The 25,634-nt window shown below is 42.7% G+C and overlaps 1 protein-coding gene across 1 annotated transcript; it reads right to left on the minus strand.

Moving 5' to 3' along the window:
• Positions 1-919: 919 nt before the first annotated feature.
• LOC121533068 (pancreatic secretory granule membrane major glycoprotein GP2-like) lies at positions 920-23,683 on the minus strand. Its single transcript, XM_045211669.1, has 11 exons — positions 23,660-23,683; positions 23,332-23,413; positions 11,672-11,813; positions 5,268-5,377; positions 4,229-4,885; positions 3,826-3,929; positions 3,163-3,178; positions 2,515-2,720; positions 2,163-2,314; positions 1,396-1,641; positions 920-1,166 (listed from the first exon to the last, which is right to left on the minus strand). The coding sequence occupies exons 1-11, from the start codon at positions 23,681-23,683 to the stop codon at positions 920-922; spliced, it is 1,986 nt and encodes a 661-aa protein (XP_045067604.1).
• Positions 23,684-25,634: the final 1,951 nt, after the last annotated feature.

A 25,634-nucleotide genomic window follows, 5' to 3' on the forward strand; every position in this document is an offset into this window, starting at 1 on the left:
AAATAATATTTTCTTTAAAATAAAAGTTATTGCTGCAGTGCAAACTAGAAAAGGGAGATGTTTGTGTTGCTATAATCCCAATTATATTTCCAGTTATTTTCACGTTTCAAACATTAGTGGCCAGCACATAGACTTTCGGTCCTCAAGCCTTAGTTAAAGGTTCAACAATTAATTTGTGTTGGTTCAAAAATAAATATTTTCCCAATTATTCTAGCCATGCCAGAAATATAAAAATAGCCTTAAAAATTTTATTTTTATAACTGGATGTATGTAAGATATGAAATGGCTTGGTTTATGACATAAATTATGTATAGGTGAGATAGGTTTATGAACTTCACATAAATAATTTAGATAATTGGATGCATTGTTTATTTAGGATACAGGAAGCATGACAGGGATTCAGGAAGATCAATCTTCATTTTGGGACCCTGAAAGTCAAAAACAAATACACGGTTAGTTAGTTAGTTAGTTACCTGAGTGTCCATCACTGACATCAAAATAATTTGTTTGATTGACATCTATTAACTTATTGGTTTTGAGTAATAACTTATGAGGTCATACTAACAGGTGATTGGTCCGATGGTGAGGGGTTCGAGGGGGACGGAGGAGGTGACAGAGCGGTATTTCCTTTTGGCGCACACCTGAGGAGAGAGACGAGAAGGAGTCAGAGAGACCAGAGAGAGACAGAGAGACTCGAGAGACATAGAGACTCAGGAGAGTCAGAGAGACCAGTCACTGAGACAGAGAGACTCAGGAGAGTCAGAGAGACCAGAGACTGAGACAGAGAGACTCAGGAGAGTCAGAGAGACCAGAGACTGAGACAGAGAGACTCAGGAGAGTCAGAGAGACCAGACACTGAGACAGAGAGACTCAGGAGAGTCAGAGAGACCAGACACTGAGACAGAGAGACTCAGAAGTGTCAGAAACCACCACACACAAAATGAGTGAGACCAGAGAGAGACCACAAACTGAGTAGATGAGCCAGCGGGAAAGATGCAGGACTCACTGGAGTGCAGGAGGTACTCCTCTGGTCACACAGGCTGAGTCTGCAGTGCAGGAAGACATCCCGGTAGTCCCCCTGGTAGAGGAACAGCAGAGCAGAGAAGCGAGCCCTGAGGGACGAGCCGCTCTCCTCCACCCTCACCTGACGGAATTCAGTCGGACATCTAGGAAACAGGGTCAGGGTTTAAGAGTTAGATAACGCATCACAAAATACACAAACATTAGGGGCCGGTTTCCCAGACACAGATTAAGCCTGGTCCTGGATTAAAAAGCATTCTCAATGTAGAAGCTCCATTTAAAGTGTTTTATAGTCCAGGACTAGGCTTAATCTGTGTCTGGGAAAACCTCCTCCATATGTTCCTTGAGTATGAACCAAGACACACACACACATACTTGTTCTGAATGACGTAGTATCGCATGATGTCCTCAGGGTCGGGGGATTGCGTGGCATAGCAGTCCTCCAGAACGACCACAAAACGCTCCGTCTCGGACTCCTCTACGGACACACCCACGTGCAGCACGGAACCCACCGGCAAGGTGACTCCGCCCGCTGGGTAAGCCTCTGTGAAGTTGTCGTTGCGGTACAGAGTCATGTTGGAGCCCACTTTGGAGCCCTTACCGACTTTGGCATTCTTCAGCCTGTCAAAGGGGTGAATAGGAGATTTAGTTAATAAGAGATGCAGTCAGAGATGATGAATGACAAACAGTGCCTTGGGTCTGACAAATACACTTTACAGGATAAATACAATTATTTGTTATTCTTATTAATAATAATAATAATAATAATAATAATAATAAATACACATTATTTTTGAAGTGCTTTTCAAGACACCCAAAGTCACTTTACATAGGCAAGATAATAAATGATTATTATTATTAATATTATAAGCTAACACAATTACACAGCCAGCTTCAACTGAGTATTTTCTTGGAATAACAAGAACAACCAGTACTGTGATGAGTGGACGGAGGGGCAAAACTATTAACTATCTAAAGGATCATCAAGAAACACAGTTTTAGAGTAATAACTGTCTATGCATTAACAGAATACTGACAGTTCAACATGTGTTAGCCTACATTGTTCTACATTGTGTTACATTGTGTTACATTGTGTTACATTGTCCATGTTCTACATTGTTTACTGTAACGTCTCCACTTACGACAGGTAGGGTTTGATGGCCACATCCAGGCTGGTCTCTGATTCCAGAGGATAGGCACAGGAGAAAGGCACGCTCACGGGTCGGGTGAATGATACATTGCGAATGTGGTAGACAAATAAACTGTTGGAAAAGATGGCGTCAGTTCCGTTTGTCTGGGAAAAGGGGGAAAATGGAAGAAGATTAGAAGCTAGGAGAGGACCTCTCACCAGTTCTCAATACAATTCTTGGACAATTGGATTTCAGTTAATCAATTAATCATTTTCTGTTGATGGCAACATGTCTCACATCAAGTGTTCTCTGTTGAAAGTTTTGGTGAGGAACGGGGTGAACTGGTCGGGGGGGGGGTTCTCACCTCGAGAGTGTTTCCACAGGTGCCCTCCATGCGCTCCACCTGGTACCATACCATGCCGTCACGCTCTTCGTGAACGTTGCACCGGGGGTCGGCCAGGTTAGCAGTGGTGGCGTCTAGACCAGCGGCCTCCAGGTTCGTCCTGTTGAGACCCACCTGTATCAGGCTCCGCCCACACACCACCTCTGGGCGGAGCAAAACAGGCTGATCTGTAAGAGAGAAAGAGAGGGAGAGAGGGTTAAGAAAAGACAGAAAACAGGAAAGAATGTTATTCAAGAACCCCAAATGAAAAGAAGGAATTACACATTCTCATATACACTCTTAGAAAAAAGGGTTCCAAAAGGGTTCTTCGGCTGTCCCCATAGGATAACCCTTTTTGGTTCCAGGTAGAACCCTTTTTGATTCCAGGTAGAACCCTTTTTGATTCCAGGTAGAACCCTCTAGGGAAGGGGTTCTACTTGGAACCCAATAGGGTTATACCTGGAACCAAAAAAGGGTTCTTCAAAGGGTTCTCCTATGGGGACAGCCGAATAACCCTTTTAGGTTCTAGATAGCACCTTTTTTCAAGGAGTGTACATAGGACCTCAATCAGGTGTTTTCTGAGGACTCACTTTGCCTCTCACACCACCAGGTGACGCCATCATTGCTCACGCAGGTCTCCCCCGCTCTGCAGGTACCACACATGGCTTTTGGCGTAGTCATGGCAACCTGTGACTGCGTTGTTGTTGTCGTGCGATTGTTGTCTACTGGTGTTTTTGTCGAGGTGACATCTACTGGTGATTTTGTCATAGTGATGTTTCTTACGGGTGTTTGTGTTGCCGTGGTGATCTTAACAGGTGTTTGTGTTGTTATTGTGTCTTTTACAGGTGTTTGTGTTGTCGTGGTGACCTTAACAGGTGTTTGCATTATCGTGGTGATCTTAACAGGTGTTTGCGGTGTCGTGGTGATCTTAACAGGTGTTTGTGTTGTCGTGGTGATCTTAACAGGTGTTTGTGTTGTTGTGGTGTCTTTTACTGGTGTTTGTGTTGTCGTGGTGACCTTTACAGGTGTTTGCATTATCGTGGTGATCTTAACAGGTGTTTGCGGTGTCGTGGTGATCTTAACAGGTGTTTGTGTTGTCGTGGTGATCTTAACAGGTGTTTGTGTTGTTGTGGTGTATTTTACTGGTGTTTGTGTTGTCGTGGTGACCTTTACAGGTGTTTGCATTATCGTGGTGATCTTAACAGGTGTTTGCGGTGTCGTGGTGATCTTAACAGGTGTTTGTGTTGTCGTGGTGATCTTAACAGGTGTTTGTGTTGTTGTGGTGTCTTTTACTGGTGTTTGTGTTGTCGTGGTGACCTTTACAGGTGCTTTTGTTGTTGTGGTTGTTGCAGTTGTTGTTGTGACTGGTTTTGGTGTTGTGGTGAGAGCTGCCACATCTGGAACAAGGAGTTAAACAGGAGACACAGTTATGAGGGAACATTCATCGCTCATGTTTTGAAATAACTAGTATGCTGGTATTACTAGAATCATACAATAGGCCTATATGAATGTACTGGATGAATATGCTGAGTACTGATATCTAGGGCCATAAGAAGAACATCATGGTGTATATAACCAGCTTTACTAAGCAGTAAACAGTAAAAAAAAAAAGCTACAATAACTTCAATTCAAAAGGCAGAACAACAACAAGCCAAGCCCCCCTCAGAACTTGGAAAAGCAGGCGGCGAAACCTTACATGCACAATAGGCGAAGTAGCACCCGGGCGGCATGACGAACTTGTACACAAAGTAGTTCCCGGGGCAGGCCTTGACGTGGATGGGCTGAGACTGCACCCAGCAGCATACTCCTCTGAAGCTGGCGCACACTGCACTCCGGACAATCGCATCCACCTGCTGGGGGTGAGGGAACGCCAGCCACAAGGGAGCCTGGGTGCCGCACATGAACGACTCCACGCACTTGTCCGGCATGGACACACTCTGGTTACCGATGAACATGCGGTAATAGCCGTCCCAGTGGACGTTGCGGTCGCAGTGCTTCTCGCCCTCATTGTTGTTAGTGGAGCGCCACGCTTCATTCAGCACTGTGTGTCTCTTGCAGGGGTCGGCGCACTGCTGGATGCCGTCGACCGTGATGCAGTCCTCCCCGTCGGCGCACTCATAAAAGCCGCAGTTGAACCGGACATGGGCAAGGTTGCTGTTGGAGGTGGGATAGGAGCGGCGGACACGGTGAGGGGCGTGGTGGTCGGCACCGGCGTCGTTGTGGCCAGGTGTGCAGATGAGGCCGTCGCCGGAGAAGCCCTTCTTACAGGTGCATGTGATATCACCTGCCATGAGTGAGGTGTGGTGGCAGACGGCTTGTTCGTGACACGCCTCGCAGCTGGTGACAATCGTACCTGTGGGAATTTGGGAATATATGGGTTCATCTTCTTTTTAGGTTGTGGTATCATGATACACCTGAATTGTTTTGATGCAACCATTTTTAGGTTCTGAGACTAAAGAGCAGAGAAAATACAGAAGTAAATTGTGTGGTGGGTTATATACTATTATACTGTATATAAATACTTAGTAAATACAATACTTAATACATAATACATGTATCCCTATACTGTCAACTCTAACCAAATATATTTTATCTCAATATGGCAGAACTAAAATAACACACTCAAAAAGAAAATCAAATTTAGAAAATGATGTATTGTTTGTCATATATAGTATTCATTATGTAATATACATACATATTTAGATGTATTAAATATATAGTATAATTGTCTGTACCTGAGGTATGTCCAGTGCTGGACAGAACCAGTAGAGGCCCCAGCAGAGCTACCAAGATCATCCTCATCAACAGTAGTTCCTTATCCAGGGGCAGAAACGGGGAACACAACCTGAAGGAAAAAACACTGCTTTTATTCCTCCACACTGTATCCACTATTTACCTCTACTGGAAAGGCAGTCACTTTTAAATGCACTCTAAATAAACGTTTGATTTGATTTAATTGTATCTATACAGGTCATCTATGTGATTTAAAAAATATATATATATTTTAAAGGACAACTGTCACAAGACTGCAATAAACCACGTTAAAAAACAAATGTTATGAAACATCAAATATATACATTTTTGCATAGTAAGCATAAACATACAAATTCTCTGGAGGGTATTATAACATTTCAAACTTAGTCAGTTCAGATATACTCATTTCACCAAACCAAAAAGATCTAACTTTGTTGAACCATACAGTATGACTAGTGATCTGAGAGGAGTACTGACTTACCAAATCTGGATGCTGCCTGCTAGAACCCACCTGTTAGCTGGGCATTTATACACTGGTTACAGGGGAGTGGGGAAACGTGACACATTGTGCAATATTCCCAGGGACAATACCCTAGCCTGGGTTCCAGTCTGTTTAGCTGTCATTCCACTCCTTGCCACTCCTTGTCATGACAAACAGTTTGGCAATGACACAGAGTACAAGGAGTGAAATGTCAGCAGAAACTGACTGGATTTCAGGCTAACAATAGGTCTGGAAGAGGTTGAATCACAACTATCAACGTTCATACGTAAGGAATGCAACAAACAAACCATTCAAACCTGGGCTGTGATTAAGCTAAAGTCTATATGCTTTGTTGGGTAGCGTGTCAGATAAATTGGATGTTTTCAAATGGATTAAGCGAACTTAAAAGAAATCTCCAAAACCTTAAATCAACAGGACAGGTGTGGAGGCTGATTGGTGGCATTAAGGGCAACACCAGAGGATTTATGAGGTGAATAATGCCTCACGATAACCCAGAGAACCACTTAACATTTGGCTGACTTCTTACCCCCAAGACATGCTAACCTCTCACCATTACAATAACAGGGGAGGTTAGCATTTTTTTGGGGGTGGATATGATATTTATGCCTCTGTAACTTTCTTACTCATTATTCACATTTCATTCAGGATTATCTGTAACCATGGTAGCATCCACATTAACCCATAAGTGAATTTGTCCCAATACTTTTGATCCCCTAAAATCGGTTGACTATATACAAAAGGTGCTATAATTTCTAAACGGTTCACCCGATATGGATCAAAATACCCTCAACTTAAGGCTGACAGTCTGCACTTTAACCTCAAAGCCAGTGAATAATTTCAAATCCAATGTGCATAGAGCCAGAACAACAAAAACAATTGTCACTGTCCCAATACTTTTGGAGCTCACTGTACATCTACAGTTGAAGTCGGAAGTTTACATACACTTAGGTTGGAGTCATTAAATCTAGTTTTTCAACCACTCCACACATTTTTTCTTAACAAACTATCGTTTTGGCAAGTCGGTTAGGACTTCTACTTTGTGCGTAACACAAGTAATCTTTCAAACAATTGTTTACAGACAGATTATTTCACTTATAATTCACTGTATCACAATTCCAGTGGGTCAGAAGTTTACATACACTAAGTTGATTGTGCCTTTAAACTGCTTGGAAAATTCCAGAAAATGATGTCATGGCTTTAGAAGCTTCTGATAGGCTAATTGACATCATTTGAGTCAATTGGAGGTGTACCTGTAGATGTATTTCAAGGCCTACCTTCAAACTCAGTGCCTCTTTGCTTGACATCATGGGAAAATTAAAATAAATCAGCCAAGACCTCAGAAAAAGAATTGTAGACCTCCACAAGTCTGGTTCATCCTTGGGAGCAATTTCCAAACGCCTGAAGGTACAATGTTCATTTGTACAAACAATAGTACGCAAGTATAAACACCATGGGACCACGCAGCCGTCATACCGCTCAGGAAGGAGACGTGTTCTGTCTCCTAGAGATGAACGTACTTTGGTGCGAAAAGTGCAAATCAATCCCAGAACAACAGCAACGGACCTTGTGGAGATGCTGGAGGAAACAGGTACAAAAGTATCTTTATCCATAGTAAAACGAGTCCTATATCGATATAACCTGAAAGGCCGCTCAGCAAGGAAGAAGCCAATGCTCCAAAACAGCCATAAAAAAGCCAGACTACGGTTTGCGATTGCACATGGGGACAAAGATCGTACTTTTTGGACAAATGTCCTCTGGTCTGATGAAACACAAATAGAACTGTTTGGCCATAATGACCATTGTTATGTTTGGAGGAAAAAGGGGGACGCTTGCAAGCAGAAGAACACCATCCCAACCGTGAAGCACAGGGGTGGCAGCATCATGCTGTGGGGGTGCTTTGCTGCAGGAGGGACTGGTGCACTTCACAAAATAGATGGCATCATGAGGAAGGAAAATTATGTGGATATATTGAAGCAACATCTCAAGACATCAGTCAGGAAGTTAAAGCTTGGTCGCAAATGGATCTTCCAAATGGACAATGACCCCAAGCATACTTCCAACGTTGTGGAAAAATGGCTTAAGGACAACAAAGTCAAGGTATTTGAGTGGCCAACACAAAGCCCTGACCTCAATCCTATAGAATATTTGTGGCCAGAACTGAAAAAGCGTGTGCGAGCAAGGAGGCCTACAAACCTGACTCAGTTACACCAGCTCTGTCAGGAAGAATGGGCCAAAATTCACCCAACTTATTGTGTGAAGCTTGTGGAAGGCTACCCAAAACGTTTGACCCAAGTGAAACAATTTAAAGGCAATGCTACCAAATACTAATTGAATGTATGTAAACTTCTGACCCACTGGGAATGTGATGAAATAAATAAAAGCTGAAAGAAATCATTCTCTCTACCATTATTCTGACATTTTACATTCTTAAAATAAATTGGTAATCCTAACTGACCTAAGACAGGGCATTTCTACTAGGATTAAATGTCAGGAATTGTGAAAAACTGAGTTTAAATTTATTTGGCTAAGGTGTATGTAAACTTCCGATTTCAAATGTAATTGTTCTTGTCATGTTCCCTTTATCTTTCAGTGTTTTGTCTTCTGTTTGTACTATAGATATGCCTGTTTCAACTGTGCTGCGCGCACGTAATACATCTCCAATTAGGTCACGCTGAATCAGCGGATTAATAACAAGAAAAGATCTGACTTAATACCTAATGTTCCCAACCCTTTTCTCTTTGCTTTAGATGAACAACAATAGCCAGTTGTCACCATGATGACATTATGTAAACTACTCACGCTGAGGGAAAGGTGAACTGCTCCCACTCATCTAAAAACAGCCTCAAATGGCACCCTATTCCCTATATGGTGCACTACTTTTGTTTACTAAGATGGTCAAAAGTAGTGCACTATATAGGGAATAGGGTGCCATTTGAGACAGAACCATAGTGTTCCACAGGCATTGTCCCTCTCTCTATGGCTTTTAGACGATACAGGAAGTGTTTTGTTAAGTCACTTCTACATGCTTGAACAATTTGAGAGCTAGGTATTCAATGTTTAGAGCCCCTGTGAATCCATGAAACTCATGTATGAAGTTAGCACATACGTTTAAAAAAAATGGTTGCACCCTTATATTTTCCGTCGAGAAGAGGGCCTGACAACACTTCTTCTCTCCCCAGGAGGCTGAAAAGATTTGGTATGGGCCCTCTGATCCTCAAAATGTTCTACAGCTGCACCATTCAGAGGATCTTGACTGGCTGCATCACCGCTTGGTATGACAACTGTGTCGAGGCACAGATCTGAGAAATGTGATATTTCAGTGTTTTATTTTTTAATACATTTGCTAAAATGTCTAAAAACCTGTTTTTGCTTTGTCATTATGTGGTATTGTGTGTAGATTGATGAGAAAACCCCCAACATTTAATCCATTTTAGAATAAGGCTGTAACGTAACAAAATGTGGAAAAAGTAAAGGGGTCTGAATACTTTCCGAATGCACTGTATATGTAAATATCTACCTCTATTACCTCGTACCCCTGCACATCGACTCAGTACCTGTAACCTGTATATATAGCCAAGTTATCGTTACTCGTTGTGTATTTATTATTACTTTCATTATTACGTGTTTTACTCTTCTATTATTTCTGTATTTTCTTTCTCTCTGCGTTGTTGGGAAGGTTCCGTAACTAAGCATTTCACTGTTAGTCTACACCTGTTGTTGGGAAGGGTCCGTAACTAAGCATTTCACTGTTAGTCTACACCTGTTGTTGGGAAGGATTCGTAACTAAGCATTTCACTGTTAGTCTACACCTGTTGTTTCCGTGACGAATAAAATGTGATTTGTTATGTTTTGTTTTATTGTTATGTCACTTCTACATGAATAAAGAATTTGAGAGCTAGGTATTCAATGTTTAGAGCCTGTGAATCCATGAGAAGAGCTCATGGATGAAGTTAGCACATACTTTTTAAAAAATGGGTTCACCCTTATAAGGGAGTCAAATAACATTTAAGCCTGATCAATCAATTAGAAAACCTTAGTAAATAACTTACTAAACACCTTAGCAACGGGCCTACGACCAAATATGGTCATGTCATGTGGCCTTCTGTACATCATAAAATAAATGGGTCTGGCATTCTCAAAATAGGGCCAACAAAAAATACATGAACCCTTTAATTGATGAAGAAGGAAGCATCACCCTCTTAATGACTTAAGTCCTGCTGTTTAGTCACGTTAACTGTGAAACAGTAAGTAGAAAATAAAAGACATGAACAAGATGAAATTCTATCAGAACCTCAGCTTAACCCTAGCTCTGCTTAACCTTAAGTCAACAGACATTGATATAATGACACAACAGACTGATATAATAGTAAAAGGTACAGTTCACTTTATTATCTCATCATTGTTAAGATACAGAAGCTCTCTGGTGTCCCATTGCAGGGCTGTTTGGTTCACTCTGTCCATTTGGTCCCTAGAAGACAAACAGTGAAAAGACAAGGTTACCAGTGAGGTGTGTGTGTGTGTCTGTGTGTGTCAGGGCTGGGAACTGCCAGGGACCTCACGATACGATACGTATTGCAATTCTCAAAATTTTCACGATTCTCTAGGTATTGTGATTTCGATACTGCGATTTTATTGCAATTTGATGTTCCAAGCATATTGCTCACTATATATCTGCTGCAGAGGGACAAGAGAGAGCCATGATCAGTCATGGAAATAAAAGTGTTGAAAACATGTTGGCTCACTATTTAAAAAGAAGATGGAGAAAAAGCTATAGGATGAAAAATAGAGGCGTTTTGGTGGAGGTACAGTCGACTAGCGCTACTAACGCTATCTAGCAAAAGAAATGGAGCCAAAGTATCAATTTAAGTCAGATGTATTATATAATGTTAATGTGGCTTATCATGACAGCTTGAGTTGTGGTCCAGTGTGGCCCAGTTGATAGAGCATGGCATTAGCAACATCAAGGATCACGGGTTCGATTTGAATGTAAATGAAAACCAGGAAACAGAAATGAAAAATTACATTTGGCAAACAGTGTGTAAACATATCATATTTCTCACAGGTAGGTCTGACGGCTACATCCAGGCTGCTCTCCAGGGGGATAGATACAGGAGAAAGGAAGGCTCACTGGTCGAGTGAGGGAGTCAGAAGCTTATTAAACAAATAAGCTGTTGAATTAGTGTCGTAGAAACTCTTACTCAAAGGGAAGAGAGACTGCAAATTCTTCAAACAACAACTTTATTATAAGATTTGCAAAAATTGAGCAGTTAACCATGCACTGTTGAAGTGCATGGTTAAGGCCCAATGAATCATAGCTGGGTCTCAGTTTTTATAGAAAAAGTACAACCTCTTTTGTCTACGTGGCTGTTAGCAGATGTGCAGAAACAGGCCCTGGGAACAGAGTTGTAAAAAGTAATTTAACTTGTCTGTGTAGATCAATATAGCTGATATCGCCACCATTTCTCTGTTCCTCCCTGCACTTCCCACATAGCTAAATTCCTGCTGATTGTAAACACAGGAGGTCACATACTGCGGTCGCACCCAAACGGCTCATAAATCTGAACGCTCTGATTCATGACTAAGTCACACAAGACAAGCTTGTATTGCCAAAAAACACTAGCATCAATCAATGGACAATTCTCTAAGTAGAAAAACAGCATCGTATGTCTAATTGATTAATTTCCTCCACAGTAGACAGCTTGGCTGGCGTTGGTCTGGAGAAAAGACAAAAGGCCATAAGATAGATTTATTATTTGCATAGTCAGTTACTCCTCCATTGTTGCATCAACTTTTGCATAGTCAGTTACTCCTCCATTGTTGCATCATCTTTTGGCACAAATTGAGGTAATTTGTTCACACTTCCAGAGTGTTCCAACCTGGTACCACACCGTGCCGTTAGCCTCCTCTGGGTCGGCCAGGTAAGAAGAGGAAGCGTTCAGACCAGCAGCCTCCAGGTTAGCCCTGTTGAGACCCACCTGTACCAGGCTCCGCCTACACACTAGCTCTGGGGCTGCGATAGGTTGCCCTTTAAGGGGACAGAAGGGGAGTGGAGAGAAAAGTTGAAAGAGAGGGAAAGAGAAAAAGATGGAGAGAAGGTTACTATCAGCCAAGGTGAGCATGCCTACTGTCAAAAACACACATAGGAAGTTCTGCCCACACACCATCTCTGGAGCTAAACGATAAACTCAGCAGGTAAAAAACACCAACAGTAAAAAAAAATTATAATAATAGTTACATCAAATATTACAAAATACAAAAATTATATCAACAGCTTAAAGTGAAACTGACAGCTTTTTAGCTACTTTGCAGATATGGAACAAACAGACAATCATAATATCAGTGAAAAATATCAAATTCATAGTTTATGCTACAAAACCATCTTTATAACAGGTTTTTGAAATAGGTTCTATTTGACTCCAAATTCGATTATGTTGTTGGCAGAATAGATGGATGCAGTTCAATGCATGGTTAATATAATTCACCAATAAATGTATTGGTAGTCCAACAAATATTGCTGTTGTATATCAAATCAAATCAAATCACAGCTAGCCTGCTACATTGTTTGCTTCTCCCAGCCATTGGGGATGCACTGTTTCAGTTTCAATTACTCAATATTTTGGACGAAAACGGACTAATGTAACTCTGGGAGTGTCAATACAATCAAACTAGCAGTCTAGCTGAGATCATTCCGTTCCTACTGCCTACCTTGCTGCAGGGTCGGCCATTGCCTGTCCCCCAAAAATATTTAAATATTGATAATTTATTTGACAGAGACGGGCGCTGACCAAAAGATGCACGTTTATAATTAGCATAATAACAACATCTCCATCAACATATGTCGGTTTAAACTAGAGATATCAGTTTTCAATCCACCGCATCCGCCTATGTCGCACTTCCGCATCTGCGGTGAAAGGTGGCAAAGCTAGAGCGGTGTTTGTCAGACCATGAGACATCCCGAAAATCGGTCTTCTCACGATAACGTCTGTAGCATCTGAACGGTTTGGCCTACGCACATCCGAACATCACACCTGCGGGACAGGTACAGGATGGCAACAACAACTGCCCGAGTTACACCAGGAACGCACAATCCTCAACCTCCCGAGTGGCGCAGTGGTCTAAGGCACTGCATCGCAGTGCTAGCTGTGCCACAAGAGATCCTGGTTCGAGTCCAGGCTCTGTCGCAGCCGGCCACGACCGGGAGACCCATGGGGCGGCGTACAATTGGTCCAGCGTCGTCCAGGGTAGGGGAGGGTTTGGCCGGCAGCTATGTTCTTGTCCCATCGCGCACTAGTGACTCCAGTGGCGGGCCGGGCGCAGTGCATGCTGACACGGTTGCCATTGGTATGGCTGGCTTCCGGGTTAAGCGGGCAGTGCGGCTCAGCTGGGTTGTGTTTCGGAGGATGCACGACTCTCGACCTTCACCTCTCCCAAGTCCGTATGGGAGTTGCAGCGATGGGACAAGACTGTAACTACCAATTGGATACCACAAAATTGGGGGGAAAAGGGGGTAAAATACCCACACAAAAAAAGGAACGCACAATCCCTCCATCAGTGCTCAAACTGTCCACAATAGGCTGAGAGAGGCTGGACTGAGGGCTTGTAGGCCTGTTGTAAGGCTGGTCCTCACCAGACATCACCGGCAACAACGTCGCCTATGGGCACAAACCCACCGTCGCTGGACCAGACAGGACTGGCAAAAAGTGCTCTTCACTGACGAGTCGCGGTCAGGGGTGATGGTCGGATTTGCGTTTATCGTCAAAGGAATGAGTGTTACACCAAGGCCTGTACTCTGGAGTGGGATCGATTTGGAGGTGGAGGGTCCGTCATGGTCTGGGGCGTGTGTCATAGCATCATCAGACTGAGCTTGTTGTCATTGCAGGCAATCTCAACGCTGTGCGTTACGGGAAAGATATCCTTTGTTATGTGAATTTCTATCTCTAATTCAACCTAAGCTTGAATCATTACCAGAGGTTGTAAGGCTCTGGTTTTAATCATAAATGATTCAAGGTCCATTACCACGAAGAAGGATTTTTTGTATTTTTATTCATGGAGAGCTCTGGCGCCAAAAACACATACATACTGTTTTTATACCTCTTGACAAATAAAGGCACTATGCTCCTCCCACCTTTAGGAGGCTTTCTTAAACTGTTTCCGCCTTCTCCTTCACCCTTCAATGTTTAGTACCCCCTCTGTTAGTGGGTTGACACTACATGATAATTCGAATATCGTATACACATTTCTACTGTATTTGGGGTGAAATCCTTTAGTCATTATTCTTAATACACAAATTAATCTATCATCCTTCCTGCAGGCTCATCCTGACATGACCCTCCCGCATGACAATGCCACCAGCCATACTGCTCGTTCTGTGCGTGATTTCCTGCAAGACAGGAATGTCAGTGTTCTGCCATGGCCAGTGAAGAGCCCGGATCTCAATCCCATTGAGCACGTCTGGGACCTGTTGGATTGGAGGGTGAGGGCTAGGGCCATTCCCCCCAGAAATGTCCGGGAACTTGCAGGTGCCTTGGTGGAAGAGTGGGGTAACATCTCACAGCAAGAACTGGCAGATCTGGTGCAGTCCATGAGGAGGAGATGCACTGCAGTACTTAATGCAGCTGGTGGCCACACCAGATACTGACTGTTACAAACCCCCCCCCCTTTGTTCAGGGACACGTTATTCCATTTCTGTTAGTCACATGTCTGTGGAACTTGTTCAGTTTATGTCTCAGTTGTTGAATCTTGTTATGTTCATACAAATATTTACACATGTTAAGTTTGCTGAAAATAAACGCAGTTGACAGTGAGAGGACGTTTCTTTTTTTGCTGAGTTTATCTCGGGTTTCTGCGTCTGGCGAATTGGAATGGAAAGTTGGCGGGTGCACAGTGCACTGTTAGGATGCTGGATTGCCCTAAAGTAAATTGATGTTTGGCACAAATTATATAATTACTTCGGTCTAAATAAAATCATTCAAAAGACTTCACCAGGGCATTATGACTTAGCCACAGAGGATCATATGTTTATTTATATTTTTTTATAGCTGTGGATTGTTTCAAATCACAAGTGTGTAGGCCTATGCTTATTTGGGAAGAGAATTTGGGTAGTGCACGTGGCATTAGGTCTAGCTCATTGAGTTGCGGCTGTCAGTGAAAAGCGTCTAAAATATGTGTGAAGATAATGTGTCTTGAGCATAATTGAAAATGTTGCATCAAGAAGAAGGGGTGGGGGGTGTGGCGAAGATATGGTGCGTCTCTGTCCAGAATGCATGAATATGTAGGAAATTGCCCATTTGGCAATGTCTCATTTCTGATTGTCTTAACTCACCACATACACCACTAATAAGTAAACATTGCGCATGATAGTCCCTCAGTATTTGAAAAATCTTTCCAACACTCCCGGTCTCGATAATCACCAAGCCTCGGTGTGAAATAGCAAAATATGATCTGATGATCCCATATATCCAGTGGAAACGTCATAAAAAACAGCTGTCTGTCCCGAGCTCAATGGCACAGGAAACTCTGAGGGCCCGGAATAGGCTAGTTGATACAATGTTGCAAGTTCGCTAGCAACAGCTTCGGGCCGGACCCAGTGATGATTTGATGATACAATGTTGCACTTCACTAGCTCAAGTCAAGACAGCTAGAAAGGGAGGAAGACAGGTGGAGTAGAGAGATGAATGCGATTGAAAGAACCAGAATTTTCATCAGGATATTTTCTACTGTTTATGTGTTTACTTAGTTGACAATGGAAGTTATAGGCCTACTGCTGCATTGGCCATAGGCTATTTCTGAGTTCTATGCTCTCATTTATTTTGCCACCAATGGCAAATTGATCACAGTGTGTCAATGTGTCTATATGAGGGTGGTTAGTTTAATTTTAACTTTTAGATACCCCTAAGACGGCTGGCTATCTCACTGGCAAATTCTTCCTGACATTTTTCCTGTCAGAGGGGCGCTAGAGAGCTGACTACTGTGGTCCTCTGTAGCTCAATTGGTAGAGCATGGCGCTTGTAACGCCAGGGTAGTGGGTTCGATCCCCGGGACCACCCATACGTAAAAAATGTATGCACACATGACTGTAAGTCGCTTTGGATAAAAGCGTCTGCTAAATGGCATATTATATTATATTATACCATCACTGACGGCTGGATATTTCACTGGCTACTGTAATTCGTTCTGAAAATGTTCCTGTCAGAGGGGCGCTAGAGAGCTGACTACCTGGCTAGAGCTGGCTACCATAGCTGTCAGTTGAACGAGGATAGTGACAGGGTGGCGCTCTTGAGGAGTCTCACTGACATGTAGTTATTAATATGAACACAGTTGGGCACTCGTGAGTAGCCAGTTGTTTTTGATTACCTACTTATACCATAGAAGAAGAAGCTAATGAAAATGGCACATTGTTATTTTTTAATTTTGAATGTATTGTTCTGGAAGAGACTGTTGTTTTAAACCTCAATGGAAGAGACAGGGCAGAATTTGGTAGGTACGGTTTATTGAAAGCTGTTTAATTAGATGTCAATACAATTAAAAGGCAGTGCTAGGATGAATTCTCTGTAGAAAATGGTAAGTTAATGTAATGTAAATGTCAAGTGTATGAAAATCAGTGTACATGAACAGCAACTAGCTAGCTATGTTATTCTACTGTATCTAGCTAACGGTCATTATACATAGCTACAGGCTTTGTCTGTTAGTAACTATAGCAACCCATTTAAAGACAGCCATCTTGTTTGCTTTTTGCTGGAATTTCAATAAAAGTATCTATCCAATTTGTGACAGATTTTCATGCGAATATTTTAAAATCTGCATAAAACAATACGCACATTTTCCCACCAGAGATGTTTCCATCAAACATACTTTTTGCAGATAAAAAGCTGTGCGTGATGACATAGTGCACATAAAATAACTTTTGCCGTTGAATTCCCATGTACTGAACAAAAAATACAACTTAAATGGGTTTCCATCGTATTTTCAAGTCTACTGATGGTTTTGTCACAAACTGTTGCGTAATATAGCGAATGTGCCCACTCTGGTCTTGGCAGATGTGCTGTAGCCAACAGCTCCCAGATACAGTGCGGGTAGGCTTCCTACATTATGAGATTATTATGAACAAGAACGATATTATTTGTATTTGTCAAACGGCAGCCAAGCATCGATCATCATGTCACCAGAATAAGACCCTGGATATTAATTAGAAAGGAGCATCAAGCTCATCACCGTGCACATTCACCACCCTGTGAAGTTCATCTTCATTTATTTCATCTGTAGCCTAATAAACTGCATGCTTTCCCGAGTTGTAGTCGGAGGACCACACAACATATCATCGTGTGACTCCAAGTTTACTCAGATATGATGGTTATTATATCAATATTTGCGCATAAAAGAGTTTCCACTGCCATTTCTCACATAATGTATAATACAGACACAAAAAGATCCCACCATGTCGAACTAACAAATTGTCTGTCAGCATTTATAAAGTTGTACCGGCATTTCATGCTTCCATCAGCCCGGTCGTGACTTTTTTCATGTGTCAGGTAATTCATCCACATGAAATGGAAACTGTGGCTCTTTACCTGAATTGTTAGGATTTTCTTGTGATCACAACACTACTTATTTTGCTCAAATAGAGATATAATTAAATTGTGTTTTCTTTGAAAAGAGGGGCTTGGCTGAGATGAAAAATACATTAAGGGGAAAGGATCCACAGAGGCTGAATATCTTTCTGCACATCTCTTTAACCTGTCAAACTCAGGACATTGAATGCTACCTGAATTGACTCAGAAAAGTAACATAAATTGGCTTACAGTATCACAGCGAGGTCAAACAGGTGTGTGTGTATTAGTCAGTCAGATTGTCCAGTGTCCACAGCAACACTATTATTCTCTACACCAAGTGCACGCTTTCACTAACCCCCATATTTTCTCCATCTCTCCTTCCGGAGGGCCTGAGGCTCTTGGACTGCAACTGAGGACACCCTGGCCTGACACCTGGACGTGCCTGGCCCAATCCACCTGGCCCCCCTCTACCTGCTACCTGCCTGGCCCAATCCACCTGCCCCCCCCTCTACCTGCTACCTGCCTGGACCAATCACACCTGGCCCCCCTCTACCTGCTACCTGTCTGGCCCAATCCCATCTGGCCCCCCTCTACCTGCTACCTGCCTGGACCAATCACACCTGGCCCCCCTCTACCTGCTACCTGTCTGGCCCAATCCCATCTGGCCCCCCTCTACCTGCTACCTGCCTGGACCAATCACACCTGGCCCCCCTCTACCTGCTACCTGCCTGGACCAATCCCATCTGTCCCCCCTCTACCTGCTACCTGCCTGGACCAATCACACCTGTCCCCCCTCTACCTGCTACCTGGCCCAATCTCACCTGGCCCCCCTCTACCTGCTACCTGGCCCAATCCCATCTGGCCCCCCTCTACCTGCCTGTTGCTGCCTCCACTGGTTCTTTCTCTCCCTCAAGTCACTCACCCAGAAACTTGGATTCCATTACTTACCATGACATCTTTATGAAAAGCCATCTGATCATAGGGTCTTGAATGTATACTTTTATACAGTTTGTATCGCTGTAGAACAGCAAGTCAAATATAGATTAGTGCAAACTGGAAGTGTGACTTCTTTCCCCAATGATTTCTTAATGCTGAGGCATTTAGTCAGTTATCAGTTATTCCATAACAAGGCTAGATGAGTGTGAATGGCAACAACACCACACACAACTGCAATGTAACAATTAACCTCATTGGTACATGACTGTTCAGTGTGTTGAATAGTCCAACAATGAAAATATGTATTTCTTGGCTGAATTAAGGTTTTATTAAACCTTCAAAAAGGACACACATACACAATAAAGGACGTTTATAAAATAAATTAATTGACAGGAAAAGTAATTTACTACATCAAGTATAGTCACAGGCTCTCCTCTTCATTTGCTTAACTGGGGGAATGGGATGGAGAAATGATTTACAATAGGCAGGGTGGGGCTCAACTGGCAGAATGCGTCCCAAAGGGCACCCCATTCCCTGTAACCTTTCTCTGTATAGAACCCCACAGTGGAGGTGTCATAATACCCATAAAACCTAGCTGTCAAACAGGAAAATGGTTCCAATCGTTTTTCAACCATCATTTTTCCCATACTTAAAATAAGGGCTGTGTTTCGTGTAGGCTTACCCTCTCAGAATCGAAAATGCTAATTAGCATCAAAGTAAACATCATGCAAGACTACAAATCCCTGCAAGCTCCTGCACGTCATCTCTAGCTGACACGTTTGCTAACAGGTATTGTGACAATTTAAAACTTGCCCAAGACAGTTCACAGAATTGTCAATTTAAAGAAATGTAGCCAATTTATTCATTACTACATTTAGCAAACAGATAGTTAATACAGAGATTCTTACCTTTACCTCGATTCGGTAGTCTCGTCCCGATCATGTCATTTGTAGTTTTTTTATAATAGCCACATTAGCAGCTAATTAGCATTTCATTTGTTGGGGGTAAATACAAGCCAATATATTGATAAAAAAGTAACCTTGTCCTAGAGAGATTTACACGGTTATCAAAACGTCACGCCAGGGTAAACCTTCATGAAACACAGCCCTTATTTGAAGTGTTTCTAAGATCCCTTTTGGGAAAAAAGAATGGTGGAAAAACGATTGGAACCATTTCCCTGTTTGACCACTAAGTTTTAAGGGTATTATGACTCATACTGTAGTACTCTATAATACCAATTGTCCACCCCTCTCCTCATGGACATCCAAGCATTGGATAGGTGTAAGCATTGGCTTGAGCTACTTTACACCATTGTTAAAATTTGCAAGTTCACACTTTGAGAGAAGGACAGACAATGTTAATGGTCACACACCTTTGAGTCATTATTAAGAAAGGGTATTCTATAAAATGACAAATAATTGACAGAAGTTATTTCAGTAGTACAGTAGGTAAGACAATGGCTCCAGAGCTGTATAGGTTAATTATGGGGGGGTGGGGGGGGCAGGCACATCCAGGTGTCAGGCCAGGGTGTCCTCAGTCATGGTCCAAGAGCCTCAGGCCCTCCGGACGGAGAGACAGAGAAAAGATGAGGGTTAGTGAGATTATGACTAAGACCATGGTACACCACATACACTGGGGCTAGAGAATCATCAATAGTGTTGCTGTGGACATTTGATAATATGACACACACACACCCCTGTTTGACCTCGCTGTGATAGTGTAGGCCAGGGCTGCCCAACCCTCTTCCTGTAGATCTACTGTCCTGTGGGTTTTCAGTCCAACCCTCTTCCTGGAGATCTACCGTCCTGTGGGTTTTTAGTCCAACCCTCTTCCTGTAGATCTACCATCCTGTAGGTTTTCACTCCAACCCTCTTCCTGTAGATCTACCATCCTGTAGGTTTTCACTCCAACCCTCTTCCTGGAGATCTACCATCCTGTGGGTTTTCATTCCAACCCTCTTCCTGGAGATCTACCATCCTGTGGGTTTTCATTCCAACCCTCTTCCTGGAGATCTACCATCCTGTGGGTTTTCACTCCAACCCTCTTCCTGTAGATCTACCATCCTGTGGGTTTTTAGTCCAACCCTCTTCCTGGAGATCTACCATCCTGTGGGTTTTTAGTCCAACCCTCTTCCTGGAGATCTACCGTCCTGTGGGTTTTCAGTCCAACCCTTATTTAACACACCTGATTCTACTTATTAGCTGCTCAACAAGACCTTAACTAGCTGAATCAGATATGCTACATTAGGGTTGGACTGAAAACCTACAGGACAGTAGATCTCCAGGTGGAGGGTTGGGCAGCCCTGCTTTAGGCCAATTTATATTACTGTTCTGAGTCAATTCAGGTAGCGCTCAATGTCCTACGTTTGTTTTTACCATGTGCAGAAAGATAATCAGCCTCTGGATCCTTTCCCCTTAATTTATTTTTCATGTCAGCCAGGCCCATCTTTTCAAAGAAACAACATTTATTTCAATCTTTGTTGAGTAAAATAAGGTGTCTCGCTTCAGTCCTTGTTAAGTTTTCACTTGTTGTTACCAGGTAAATAACCAACAACCATGGATAACCACAAGGAGAATAAGGTGAGGAAACAGTCCATGTCAGCCAGGGCCATCTTTTTAAAGAAACACCATTTATTTAAATCTATAGTTGAGTAAAATAAGTAGTTTTGTTCTGGTCACAAAATAATCCAGTAAATTGCGGTAAACAGCACCACACTCAGGCAGAATGTTATATTCTCAACCAGGCCCAATTTTTCAAAGAAACACAATTAGATTTACATTTTAGTCATTTAGCAGACACTCTTATCCAGAGCGACTTACAGTTAGTGAGTGCATACATTTTCATACTGCCCCCCCGTGGGAAACGAACCCACAACCCTGGCGTTGCAAGCGCCGTGCTCTACCAACTGAGCTACAGGGAGATTCTATCTCTATTTAAACAAAATAGTGTTGTTTTGATCACAAGAAAATCCTAACATTTCAGGTAGAGCCCCAGTTAGGCAAAAAAAATTATCAAAATGTTCTATCATAAAGTGAAAACAATTAGTTTCCGTGGCTGATATGGCTGCTACTTAGAAATACTATAACAGTAAATGAATAGATGACATTCGCTGCTACAAACCTGTCTCCATTATATCAACTTAGTTTATACAGACCCACCGCGGACCTTTGACAAATACATCTCCATGTGAAAAGGCGTCCCATTGTCTGTTTTGTCAACGAACTCAATGTATTCCAAACACTGGTGGTAACCTGATGAGCCCAATAATTTAGGTAGCCTAGTAAACGATGCCCCCCTCTGGTATGTTCTATTGCGAACTGTCTTGAGACTCCTTGTTTCCCTGTTAACTACTCAAATATATTTTACTTAAATCACCACACTGGCTCAAATTAAGCAATGCGTAAGGTGAATGTAAAACAAAGCTATCTTAAACATCAGTGTCATTTAATAAATATGCACGAGTGTTACAGTTGTATGAATTTACCACAATGCAAACCTGAAAATAAAATATCGCAATGCAATATTAGTTTCACAGTGAAACACTACTATTGTGGGTATTTATCGTTCTTAAACAGGTAGCAAAATATCTTATTTCATATTTTTTTGTGTCAGCTTAATTCACTAACAGAGAAAATCGATTATGTTACTTGTTATTTGTGTTAAATATTCCCATTCTGGGATAGTTGTTGTTCCTCTTCTTCTGTAAAGGTTTATGACAGACTACACCTATTGGTGTATTGCCACCACCTACTGTATGGAATATTAAAAAAATATATATATTCCATTGCGGGAAGGACGTGGGGGGGGACCCGACATAATACAAAATACAAAAATAAATCAAACCATCCCACTCCTTCAGTCACAGTTCAAATTACATTCCTACACAGGACGGAGCATTCATCGACAGGATTCCTTGCAATGCCTGTTCCGAAAAATTAGTGAGTCCCAAAAAACGCTCAGCCGCACTCACAATTATGCCCATTTTCTCAGATTTCCTCTCCGTTTGCGTTGTGCAGTCGATAACCAAAGTAATAAACGCTACAAAGTCCACCTTCTTAACATGCAACATTTCATGATCCCTCTGTTGATATTATCCATTGTCTCTACTCCTACCATTACTTCTTCAACTCCACTCCTTTCTTCCACTCTTCTCACCGCCTCCGGATAGGACACATTCTGGACAGTCCTTCTTCTTGCCACCTCCATCTCCTTCACCCTAACAGGACACTTTAGGAATTCGGGTGCGAGTTCACCACCACAATTGCAGCATTTAGGCTCAGGTGGCATATAATACTCGTTCAGTCTTCGTTCAGTCTACATACACTTGACACATGACCAAATCATTTACATTTCTCACACTGCATGAGTTTGGGCACGAAGGCTCTTGTGGTATCTAAGGAATTTATGACTTTGTTAGCTTTGCAAATGGTAATGTGGTATCTAAGGAATTTATGACTTTGTTAGCTTTGCAAATGGTAATGTGGTATCTAGGGAATTTATGACTTTGTGGGCGTTTGCAAATGGTAGTGTGGTATCTAAGGAATTTATGACGTTGTTAGTGTTTGCAAATGGTAGCTTAGAGAATGTTGATTTGGCCAAGGGAGACATCTGGAGAGCAGTTCTATAGGAGTACCCTAAAAACAGAGGAAGTCTGTTGTGTGGAGTGATGGGATTGGTCTGTAGGGGAAACCACCCCTATCTTGGTAAAGATTATAAATACTTGGTGAAGACAAAGGAGGTCAGAACAACATATTCTTTTGGGTCCACTGTTCTTCAGATGCCTGCAGGTATCTGTAAATCGACGCTGAAATCCTTTGTTATGAATAAACCTTTATAATCAAAGTACAGTGTCAGCGGATCTCCTTGTCCTCCACAGCATGATTAGCAACATGTTTTCAGACACAACACTCTCACAGGGAATCTCATATAACGAAGACTCTTCATCAAAAAACAATAGAATGGATGGCGTGGGCTTCCACATGCAGGTCAGTTGTTGTGCTCCAACCACTTGATCCAATTATTGATGTATATCCTTTGCATTTACTTCTAGCGCCACACCCTTGATAGGCGCCCTGCTTCGAAGATCCACACACGACACATTCCAATCCGACATCTTCTTGAGGCGCAGAGCACGCTCCTTCTGTTCCATAGAAACACAAAAAACCCGAAATAAGCCAACTTCTCGTCACTCTCATCGACGCCACCTCATCCAACACATCCACAATTTTAATAGAGACAAACGGATATCCCAGGTAGCAACACCGATCCAAAACCCTTATTCCAACCAAAAAATAATCAGAACTAGGCTTGGATTTCCTAGTTTCCATTACCACTTTATTTCTCTTATTTTATGTTGCATTCGCCACTGTCATCCAATTCTTCTCACTCTCATGTCCACTCGACACGCCATCTGATTCACACCAATGTTGCCAACTCCTCAGTAAGGAAAGTAGCTATTGGCTGTCCTAAAAGTCGCTAGAAGTCGCTAAATGACATCATCAACCTAATTTGCATAATTGGCCATGTGCATGTAATTGTGATGGACGCTGTAGGAGAGAGGAAAAAACGTTGTGGAAGAGACAAAAAGTGAGTAAAAAACACCCTACATTTACATCCCGCCCTGAATTTACATCCCTACATTTACATCCGGCCAGGGCGGGATCAGCCAGCGGATGCGCGATTCATTTGCAGTCTGGACGTGGAGGGGTGAACATCTCCTGCTCTAACTGCAGTTGGGAGGGACTGCTGCGCGAGGACTGGGCTGCCTGTGAGTGCTTTGGGACGGGGGTGGGGCCCACGGCAGTACCCACTGCAGCACCCGCTGCTCGTTGAGAAGAGTAAGAACGATACGTGCTTTCACGTCAGTCTCCAAAAGTCTCCAATAACACCAGAAAAAGTCGCTAGATTTGTCGCTAGTCGCTTTTTTGAAAATGTGTCGCTAGAAGGGTCTGAATACTTGCTAAATATAGCGACAATGTCGCTAAGTTGGCAACACTGATTCAAACAGAACATCTGCTTCCGCCATTTTCCCAACCAGCTAGCTCTCCCTTCCTCCTCCAGTCCGATCCCACCGGAGGACACGGTTCTGGGATAGTTGTTCACTGAATTGCTAGCACTAGTTGCTCATGCTGCTACATTGGCTACAATATAAACAGACGTACCTAGCTAGCATGAAAACTAGCTTTTGTTGATGCCGGCCGCGTGATGATGCAGTTTCCTGTTTAGGTTGGAGGTCACGTCGAAGTACATTTAAAATGTAACAGATTTTAAGCGATCTGCGTTCTCCGATACTTGACAGTATACTCTCTGGTTGGTTGCCAGGTGTGCGCAATGTGGGATGCCAGGACTGGTGGTTAGTAGACCTGCGACATCGAGTGCTGGAGGGAGGGAGCATGACAAGAACAGGAGAATGCAAGTGCGCATTTTGGAACACAGCCAATGTTTTTAACATGTTTTAACTTTTGATGATGTCATCAGGTAGAACGTTTTAAATGTATACATGTATTTGTTTCTACAAAATGTAGAAATGCGCCGTTTCCACATATGTAGACAATGGTATTGTGCTGGAAATAATTAAAATGAGGTTGAAAAGAAGTGGAATTTTCCTTTTAATTAATTAATTACGTAATTCATTGGAATTATAACATTTGTTTCCTCGTTCTAAGTCTGCTGTTGTTTTGCCGTGACGATGCAGACTTCTACCAGAGTTTTTGTGGTAATACTGACACCTACTGGTTCATCATTGTCTTGACTGATCCCAATGACTACAGCCGAGCCAGACTACTGCCGAGCGTATAGACTACCCGAAGGGAACTCGTACAACGCTCGCAATAGCTTTAGCTAAAGGAAAGTACTTATTTCCAGTGTGTGAGTGTGATCAGTATAGCCCCTCATTGTGCTTCTAGTGTTTCCCCGCCAGCTGCTGTCGGGAGACACCGACTCAACGCCTAAAACTTCCGAACTCAAGAACTCAGATACCTGTGTCAACACCTGCTACCAACTAGCCAGCTAGCTAGCTAGGTTGCAATGGAGCCCACTTCGCCTGGAATAGCTAATGAACGTTTCCAGCGCTGTAGAAGCTGTGTTTATTTTACGCTCTTGTCCGGGACAATATTGACAATCCGGAGTTCCAGTGCGGAAATTGTTTGCTAGTGGAGGACTACAGGAATGAGGTGGCTATGCTTAGCAAACAAATCTCAATTTTGCACGAATTATGGGGAAAATGCAAATGAGAACTTCCTCGTTCTCAACTCCTATGGCAGGACGCCGCTCGGGCCTGATGGATGTTTCCCAGCCTTGTCATCTGTCCCTATCCGAATGGCCTGTGCTACCTGGAACTTGCCTGCCAAGGAAGTCGTCTC

This window comes from Coregonus clupeaformis, chromosome 38 (assembly GCF_020615455.1).
Source record: "Coregonus clupeaformis isolate EN_2021a chromosome 38, ASM2061545v1, whole genome shotgun sequence".
NCBI classification, from domain to species: domain Eukaryota; kingdom Metazoa; phylum Chordata; class Actinopteri; order Salmoniformes; family Salmonidae; genus Coregonus; species Coregonus clupeaformis.

Bases quoted from the DNA above. Each gene is read 5' to 3' on its own strand.
- LOC121533068 (XM_045211669.1), bottom strand. From the start codon at position 23,683: ATGGCGTGTCGAGTGGACATGAGA. The intron at 11,814-23,331 runs GTGTGGCGCTAG...GTCCCCTTAAAG, and splicing joins AAGCAGGGCGCCTATCAAGG to GGCAACCTATCGCAGCCCCA. The intron at 2,315-2,514 runs GTGAGAACCCCC...CCCTTTTCCCAG, and splicing joins CCTGTGGAAACACTCTCGAG to ACAAACGGAACTGACGCCAT.